Below are 9,768 nucleotides of genomic sequence, written 5' to 3'. Positions count from 1 at the left end.
GCAAAAAGGTTTCCAGAGGACTATGTCTGTAAATTCTTCAAAAAACCATTTTACCTAGCAGCTTATGAACCAATGATATATCCTGTTCCTGGTGAACATGATTGGACAAAGACAACAGGACCAGACATAGAGCCACCTAAATTTCATGTGAAGAAGGGAAGAAAGAGAGAAAAGAGGATAAAGGGCAGATTTGAGGTTCCAAAGCCAAAGGAGAGTTCAAGAATGGCCACTATAACATGCAGCAACTGTGGGCTGCAAGGCCATAGATACACCAGCTGCAGCAAACAATTGAAACCAGAGTTGACTTTGAGAAAAAATAAGCACGTGGTAAGCACCTTGTTAACTAGTACTATGTTTTGTATTTATTGTATGTTTCCTTCTCTTCATGTTTCCTTCATTTTTGCAAGGCATCTAGAAGACCAAGGAATGTTGATGAAGCAAGGGCACAGGCTGCACCAGTAAGGGCAGAGGCTGCACCAGCAAGGGTACAGGCTGCACCAGCAAGAGGAGAGGCTGCACCAGCAAGAGCACAGGCTCCACCAAGAGCTGGTGCAAGGCATGGTGCTGCAAGGCATTCAAGGCCTTTCTCTGCACCAAGAGCTGCTGCTGGGGCTTCCACTTCTGGTGCTTCCACTTCTGCTGGCCCTACAACTCATACTGGATGGATGTCCTATTTAACTGCAAGTGGAAATACCTGAGTGTCATGTGTCATGTTTCTAAACTATGGTAGTTATGCCCAAGAGATGAGGGGGCAAGTTATGTATGTTTGAAACCAGTTATCATTTTGGGTTGACATGCTATCTGGTGGAGTACTCTTTCTACTATGTATGAGTCATGTTTCTAAACTATGTCAGTGCTGCCCCAAGAGATGAGGGGCAAGTTAAGTCTGTTTCAAAACAATTGTTATTTTGGTTTGACATGCTATCTGTTAGAGTACTCTTTCTGTTATTAGTCATGAATCTAAACTATGTCAATTATGCCCCAAGAGATGAGGGGGTTATGTGTGTACTCTTTCTGTTATTTTGGTCTTTAGGGGTTGTCGACGTCGACGGAACCCAACATAGCCAAAGTTTTAGTCTTTAGGGGTTGTCGACGTCGACGGAACCCAACATAGCCAAAGGTTTAGTCTTTAGGGGTTGTCGACGTCGACGGAACCCAACATCTATCTAACTACATCCATCTATGAAGCATCTATGCAAGCAAGATAATTCCAACTAAAAGATCCATACATAACATAGCCATAATAGATTCTTACAGCAACATACTGGAGTACAACATAGTTCATAACTTAAAGCAACATACTTAATAGATTCTTACAGAACCATAATTCAAACTAACAGATCCATATAGACATACAGAATAGATCCATTGATACTACTTCCCAAAAGGTTAGCTTAGCAGCCTCTTCATCTTGTTCATTCATCCAAGATGGCCTGGATCCCCTTCATCTTCTGCTTGTTCTTCTCCTCTGCCTTCAACAGATTAGCAATCTGAAGCTTGAGCTGAGCCCTATCTTTAGTGAGCTTGTCATGGCCCTTTTTCAGATCACCCATGTGATCCTTCAGCTGGAGATTCTCTTGGATGAGCTTATCATGTCCCTTTTTCATATCACCAATGTGATCCTTCAGCTGGAGATTCTCTTGGGTAAGCTTTTCCTGAGACTGGGTGAGTTCAGCATCCTGCTTCAACTTGAGATTTTCTTGGGTTAGCTTCTCCACAGACTTAGTTAGTTCAGCAACCTGGAACTGCAAGTTCCTCATGTCTGCACTAAGCACTTCCTTCTCTTTCAAATGGTTAAACTTCAGGTTCCTGATGACGGTGCCTTGGGCTTTTATCAGGTTCATAAGGACTTCATACTTCCCTTGCAGCTTGAAGATCTCTTCCTCTTTCTTCTCCATCTCTGTCTTCATATCTGAGACAACTAAGTTGGTCACCTTAGCATTCCTCTCCTCTGCGCTCTTAGACTGCAAATATCTGAAATCCAGCACCCTATCCTCTTGGGCATTCAAAAGTTCATGAACATCTTCAACTAATTTGTCATAGTTGGCCTCCAGTTTATTTTTTTCTTCTGTCAAATGATGAATAGTGAGTGAACTCTCTAGGTTATCCTTCCTCCTATCACTCTTGCTGTCTTGATACATTTCCCATAGCTTCAACAGTGCATTTTGCATTGTAGGAGGCCACTCTGGGTCAACCCATTGAACAGAACCACAGTTCTGACCTTCCTGCAATATATCCAGTACCTATGTTTGTTAAAGAATAGAGTAATATGATCTTAAATAAAGAACTAAAGAACAACAGAGCTAACTAACTGTATTTCAATAATATACTACAATAATCAATGACCTAAAGAACAACACAACATGTGCACTGCAATAATCAATGATCTACAATAATCAACTATAAAGCACTCATAAAGCACTAAACTAACAGGATCAAAGCTTAAACAATGTTGTGCACTGGAAACTAAGCTCCTGGCCACATAAAAAATTAACAGATGCCTACTCCAATGATCAGCATCAGTGCATAAGTACTACTAATTGGATAAAGAATGGCAATCATAAGAACAGAATCTTACTTGGGGGCTACTACTAACTGTGGGGCTACTACTAACTCATTTTAATACAAAGACATAAAAAGTGTAGAATCTTACTTTAAGAGGACAGGCTAAAAACCTCCTGCCCGTCTCAAATCCCTCAAAGGCTACACGCCTCTCACATGGCAGCCCATGCTGCTCGCAGGGAACAATGGTTCCAGTCTCAATGCTCATGTAGTCTTGGTCTTCAATGCTGGTAGGGATCTGCGGGAGCAAAATGAACCAAAACCCCCCAAATCAAAGTCAAATCCCGAAAGCGGGAACCCTAACCCTAACCCTAGCTACACCACTCACCCGGTACAACATGTTGTCGTCATCGGAGGAGTTCATGTACTGCAGGCTGGGGTAGTCGTCGCTGCTCTCATCCTCGTGAACCATGGCGCGGTGGCGGCGGGGGAATGCGCGGCGGTCGGCGGCGAATCGGCGGGCGAGAGCTCGAGCGGGGCGAGGGCTAGGGTTCGTGAGGAGTGAGTGAGTTGGGTTCGAGGGAGTTGGGTTCGGCCAGGTAGACCGGACGAGCCGGTTCGGCGGCTTGTGAACTGACTGGTGGGGCCGGGTTGTCAGATACAGCGTCAATACAGAGTTATACGCAGTTTAGCCCGTATTGCAACGACCAGCCTCAAACGTGGTACTGACTTGTAAAAAATCTGAATAGTGGTACTATACGTTACAACTGCTCCAAGTGTGGTACTTCCCTGCAATTAACTCTCCAAGATATTTCGGATCGATGAGCAGAAAAAGATCAGCGTACGCATGCCTTGTTGGCATCCTCATTGGCCGTCAGTCTACTCACCGAAGTAGGGCCGCGCTGCACGACGACTGGCGGAGCGGCGGCATCGTATCGGATAGCGAAGGTTTCGTGATGAGCACCGCGGGGCGTACATAGCCGCGCCATTGGACATGAAAACTACGTACACTTGCATCGTGGGTGGAGTGAGATGGTGGTAAAGCGAGCTGAAGCACTCCGGATAACAAGAAAGAATTAAATACCCCATCTCTGTGCTAATGGCAAAGCATAAGATCCGTTTGCTTGGAAAAAATGCCGATGCTGATAGTGCATCCCGGTGGCTACGTGTAAGGGAGCAACCGGTGCAACGCAACGCAAGCCCCAGTGGCAAGCAGGGCCCAGGAGGATGTGTACCCCTACATTGTTTTTTGGAGTTAGTCTTTGGTGAGCGACGTTGGTTAGGTAGGCGCTCACTAGCTAGACTGTACGACGACGCAACGGGATTAATTAGCGACCTGACTGGATTGTGGATTCTGTGTCAAGATTCTTTGCTCGTTCAGCGGGTCGGGGTCGAGGTCCAACCGGTGCAGTGTGTGTGACCGTGGCGTGGCTGCGAAGCCGTACAGCGAAACGCGCTGGTAGAACAGAATCGCGATCCGGCGAAATCCCGAAGAAAAGAAAGGCGATGGGGCAAGTGGTAGGGAATGGCCCGATGAACCGTGTCTCTCTCCGGGCCGGCGGGGCTCGTCTCGTCCCTTTCCACCGGCGCGGGAAGTCTACAGCGAGTGCCTGACGTGGACGCCCGGCCGTCGCTGTGCCTCCATGGACCACGCTCCCCTCCGGCTCCGGCTCCACCGGTCCGGTGTGAGCACGGCCGTCTACACACGTGCTTTCACAGTGCTTGTCACAGAAGTAATACCTGCATCGACACTGAGCTGAATCCGTGGACAAGTTTACTCTAGGTCTCTAGCCATATCGTTGATGAATGATGAACAGGACTATCCATCGGCCCCAATTAATCACTCTGATTAACTGCTGGCCGATCGAGCGCAGCCGCTAGATCCTGGGCCGATCGGCACGGCGCGGTTCATGAGCGAACGGAGACGAACGTGGCGCTCCCGGGCTCCATAGCCGGAGATGCGAATGGCCCATGGCCGGCGGGCATACGCAATCTCACGAGATCGCTGCGCACATCCTCATCGACCGATCCCTCGGTATGGACACAGTAAAGGCTTGAGATCGCGCTTGGAAGGGACAGTTTGTGATGATAGATCGACCAAATCCATGGTAGCAACATATAACAAGACACAGTACTAAAGATGGTCGCTGGCGATCGAGCGGATTCGACCTAGGATGCAACAGCCTAGTACGCTAGGTGTGCGTTCCAGCGTCGCGATCCACATTACGAGAAGTAGAAAATCTGCACCGCCCGTCTCCATCGCAAGGCGCAAGGGGGGCACGGCAAGTTATCAACACATGTGCAGTCTCCTTCACTTGGAGACTAATACTGGACCATACGTACGGCCGGGGCGTACAAATTATAAGGTTTCTTGGTGAGTCCAGTCGCCACAAGCACAGACACAGCTCCTTCTCAGAACGACCAACGTACGTACGGTGCCCCTGAAGATCGACCTGTATATAACGACGGGTCAGGCTACGGGATCCTGAGGCTATACGCGATCCTGGGCTGGTACAAGTATCCTGAGGAGGGAGGAGGATGCAACGGTGACGCCGGGTCGACGTAGTGGTGGTGGAGCAGATGCCCGCGATGGCAACCGGACGAGAAGGTTTCGTGCGCAGGTGAGGACCTGGTGCAGTGATGCACAGTGTCCACATTGCAGTATTGCACACATTATGTGCGCAAAGAAAACGTGTTCTCCTAAACACCAGGTATGTACAGTGTTACTTTAGGAAAAAAGTATGCATTATGTTCTTTTCACTGGAATGGGTACAGTGTTGTTTATTTGTAGTCCCCCTCATTTATCCTCTCTGATACCCGCTCGAATTCACAAATAAGTGGTGCGCGACATATTTTTAGTGCAAATTTTAGAACTTTGTGTGCAAATATCATTATGAGTATTTTGAGTTGAGACTTGAAAATTATAGGCACATGTTTTCTCCGAAAGTATCACTAGAACTTTCAGTTATCCACCATCCTCCATGCAGTCAGATCAGCCACGATCGAGTGACCCAGCATCTCGTTCGCGTCGCAGGATTGCAAACATGACTCGTGTGACAACTGAAACATGGATCATGTTGCAGTCCCATGCAGAGTTCTCACATGGACACGTGTACAGGATTGCAACATGACCTACGTTGCGACTGAAACATGGATCATGTTGCAATCCCAGGCCCATGTAGGACGCAAAGTATCGCACCGCATGGTTGGCGGCTATCGTCTCAGCGTTGTCGTCCCCTAAGGCTGAGATGGAGGTATCGCAAAAGCGAATCGGTCAGAATGGGAGCCGTCCTCACCATAGAGGTCCTTGGCGATGGTGACAGAGTAGACGAACATGGGCGTGCCAGCCACCAAGGCCTCCTCCCGCTTGCTATGCTCGTCTTGCGCACGCGCGAGCTCCGCATCGATCCCGTCCATGACGGAGGCGCGGGGCTAAGGTTTTTTTTTACGTGTGCCACAGTCAACGCTGTTGAACCCTTGCATTGATCTGAAGCACCTGACACCAAATCTCTTCACACGATGGAAAACCCTAACCTCGCCACCCCAAGGAGATGGTAGGAATCTACGCCGAAACTCCATCGACTACGTCCAAACAAATGAACTAGAGTAGGATTGGAGCCTAGAAGACAAATTCAATGAAGAAACGTCACCACCCGCCCGAGCGCCGCACATGCAAGGACTAAAAAAAACCTAACCTAAACTAATAACAAAAGGTAAGGCATAGGTATTTCCCTTCCTGCCACCGACCGCCGGAGCGGCAGACACAGGGAGATGAATCCATGGGCTCGCCGGTGAAGTTTGGAGAGGAGAGTTTGCCCTAGCCATTTAGGGTTAGGTGAGGAAGACGAGAGGGCCGGGAACAACATATACTTCTTCCTTAGGTCATTGATTTGGGAATCGAAGTCACTAGTTCATGACGACCGAAATACAACGGTCGATATATACTACAGTCTACACTCTATACATCTGAGAACGACGACGGCCCACATCAATTTCCCATTAATTCGAATACGTAAATTTGCCGCTACAGCGAGCGTGCACTTATTGCTTCCGCTCTCGTTGCGCTCAGTGATCACCAGCAGCAGCTCCGCGTATAAAAGAGGGCCGAGCAGAAGAAATTTCACACACCACATCTCGTAAGCTACTTGCGCCTACCACTGAGGAGTGAGGCTGCCACGCCCATTCGCTAGCTAGCTAGAGACCCATAGTACAAACAATAATAGAGCAACTGAGCACACCAGGACACAGTCGGTGAAGTACTGTGACAGTGAGCTAGGTTCAGGTCATCACAAACGCCTCATCTCCAAGCCGAGCACCCTCGCCATGAGCACGGACGCGGACGCCGTGCCGGTGGCCGTGGCGCCGGCGAAGCGCCCTCCCATCAACAAGTACGCCTTCGCCTGCGCCCTCCTCGCCTCCATGAACTCCGTCCTCCTCGGATACGGTACGCCGCCACGTGCATTTTCAGCTAGATCTTTACCACCACCGTGCATGAAGGTCGATATGCTGTGGCTAACACGTTACTACGTTCTTTGATGTGTGTGTGCGCGCGCGCGAGCAGACATCTCGGTGATGAGCGGCGCGCAGCTGTTCATGAAGGAGGACCTGAAGATCACGGACACACAGATCGAGATCCTGGCCGGCATCATCAGCATCTACTCGCTGCTGGGCTCGCTCATGGCGGGGCTCACGTCCGACTGGCTGGGCCGGCGCTACACCATGGTGCTGGCGGCCGCCATCTTCTTCACGGGCGCCCTCCTCATGGGCCTCGCCCCCAACTACGCCTTCCTCATGGCCGGCCGCTTCGTCGCCGGCATCGGCGTCGGCTACGCGCTCATGATCGCGCCCGTCTACACGGCCGAGGTGGCGCCCACCTCCTCCCGCGGCTTCCTCACCACCTTCCCGGAGGTGTTCAACAACTTCGGCATCCTCCTGGGCTACGTCTCCAACTTCGCCTTCGCGCGCCTCCCCGTGCACCTCAGCTGGCGCGCCATGTTCCTCGTCGGCGCCGTGCCGCCGGTGTTCCTCGGCTTCGCCGTCCTCGCCATGCCGGAGTCACCCCGGTGGCTGGTCATGCGGGGCCGGATCGAGGACGCGCGGCGTGTCCTGCTGAGGACCTCCGATTCGCCCGAGGAGGCCGAGGAACGGCTCCTCGACATCAAGAAGGTCGTCGGCATCCCCGCGGACGCCACGGACGCCGATGATGTCGTCGCCATCGTGCGCGCGAACGAGGCCGCGCGCGGGCAGGGGGTGTGGAAGGAGCTGCTGATCAACCCGAGCCGGCCCGTGCGCCGCATGCTCGTGGCCGGCCTCGGGCTCATGTTCATCCAGCAGGCCACGGGCGTGGACTGCGTGGTGATGTACAGCCCGCGGGTGTTCGAGAAGGCAGGGATGAAGAACAGGACCAACTCGCTGGGGGCGTCCATGGCGGTGGGCGCGTGCAAGACCTTCTTCATCCCGATCGCGACGCTCCTCCTCGACCGGGTCGGCCGGAGGCCGCTGCTGCTGGCCAGCGGCGGCGGGATGGCCATCTTCCTGTTCACGCTCGCCACGTCCCTGCTCATGCTCGACCGGCGGCCGGAGTCGGAGGCGAAGGCGCTGGGCGCGGTGAGCATCGTGGCGATGCTGTCGTTCGTGGCGTCGTTCGCGTCGGGGCTGGGCCCCGTGGCCTGGGTGTACTGCTCGGAGATCTACCCGCTGCGGCTGCGCGCGCAGGCCGCCGCCATCGGCACGGGCCTGAACCGGCTCATGGGCGGGGCCACCACCATGTCCTTCCTGTCGCTCAGCGAGGCCATCACCATCGCCGGGAGCTTCTACCTGTACGCCTGCGTGGCGGCCGCCGGGTGGGTGTTCATGTACTTCTTCCTGCCGGAGACGATGGGCCAGAGCCTGGAGGACACCGGGAAGCTCTTCGGCAAGGACATGGACGACGACGACACCGACCACGACGGCGCCGTCGTGCACCACGAGCGCAAGAGGTCCACCGAGCTGATCACTCAGCAGTAACCCCGAGTAATCTACGCCGTACGTCCGTACACATGTCGTGTGCTTGTGTTGTGTGTGGCCGGTCCAACCGTCCTGGACGTGAATCTCTAGATTCTGGACACGTTGGTCAGATTTCCAGGCTTTAGGACGTAGGGACCGACACCCAGCGCTCTACGGGGAGAAAGATCACATGATATTCCGCACGCGTGATGAATCCATGTAGAAAGGTTCGGTTCACCGGCCGTTTGCGCTGCTTGCCGTGGCGCGCACTGCGCAGCTTGTGACAGATCTTTTCACCGAGGTGACAGTGATACTGTACGAGTGTGTATGGGGTAGCATTTCTGGTATGTACAGGCTTGTGTTATATATGACCGAGTCGTCTCTGATCTCTGTACTTTTGCTTCATCTGTTGGTTAATTAGTTGCATATTTTTCATCTCTGTACTTTTGCTTCTTCTAAAATGAATAAAAATTTTAGAAGTCTATTTAGACGTAAGAATAATTCCTGACTACTCTACTTCGGATTAGCTAAACCGATTTATACATTACCATAAGGACAAACTAATATCGTCGTAAATTCGGTCTAAACTTTACACTAATAAGTTCAGCTTGTAATAACTGAGTAGTGTAGAAATCATCCGCCCTATGATTACTCTTTTGGCCCACTAATGAACAGGTGATGAGTTGTTGCATTCGAAATGATTGTACTTATAGAACTGTTTATGTGTGCCTACCGAACCGAGACAAACATTGAAGCTCAAGTTTGAGCTACCTGGTCAAAACAAAAGCTCTCTTGTCGACCTTTGTACACGGGCAACTTGAAGAAAAAGAAAAACCTGGTGTTTTGTTTCTTTCGTGAAATAATGTGAAATGTGTAACGTAGTTTTCACTTGCGCAAAAGGGAAAACAAGAGAACAGTTCGTAACGCTGAACATGTGAACGGTTGTACTCCTATATAATGTAAGTATGTGTAACAGTGTAAGGGCGTATATACTGTTGATATCTTAGATGAGCCACGTAGGATAAATGTTGAGGTTAAGCGGAGAGAAATTAGAAAGAAGGTGTGTGTGTCTTATTCATCAAAAAAAAGAATAATCATTGAATTAGGAATGGTTTTCTTTCCCCTCTCCCAAGGCGGCTAGGGAAAGCCTTCCTCCCCTTGATCTTTGTCGGCGAGCCGATGGATTCGCCACCCCTTATCGATGACTGGTAGCAGGGAGGGGATTCCTGGAGCCTCAGCTTAGATAGGTCGGTCTTTTTAGTCTTTGCAGGACGACGCTCG

At 51.0% G+C, this 9,768-nt stretch overlaps 1 protein-coding gene across 1 annotated transcript; it reads left to right on the top strand.

Moving 5' to 3' along the window:
* The first annotated feature begins 6,619 nt into the window (after positions 1 to 6,619).
* LOC123098394 (putative polyol transporter 1) lies at positions 6,620 to 8,926 on the top strand. The gene is made up of 2 exons (XM_044520365.1): positions 6,620 to 6,946; positions 7,064 to 8,926. Exons 1-2 carry the CDS (start codon positions 6,826 to 6,828, stop codon positions 8,506 to 8,508), a joined length of 1,566 nt encoding a protein of 521 aa, XP_044376300.1. The 5' UTR covers positions 6,620 to 6,825; the 3' UTR covers positions 8,509 to 8,926.
* Positions 8,927 to 9,768: the final 842 nt, after the last annotated feature.

Source organism: Triticum aestivum, chromosome 4D (assembly GCF_018294505.1).
Source record: "Triticum aestivum cultivar Chinese Spring chromosome 4D, IWGSC CS RefSeq v2.1, whole genome shotgun sequence".
Lineage (NCBI taxonomy): Eukaryota > Viridiplantae > Streptophyta > Magnoliopsida > Poales > Poaceae > Triticum > Triticum aestivum.
This window is presented reverse-complemented; position numbering and strand designations above follow the sequence as displayed.

Coding starts and splice junctions, on each gene's coding strand:
- LOC123098394 (XM_044520365.1), top strand. CDS start 6,826: ATGAGCACGGACGCGGACGCCGTGCCGGTGGCCGTGGCGCCGGCGAAG. Junction 6,947..7,063: donor CTCCGTCCTCCTCGGATACG/GTACGCCGCCAC, acceptor GCGCGCGAGCAG/ACATCTCGGTGATGAGCGGC.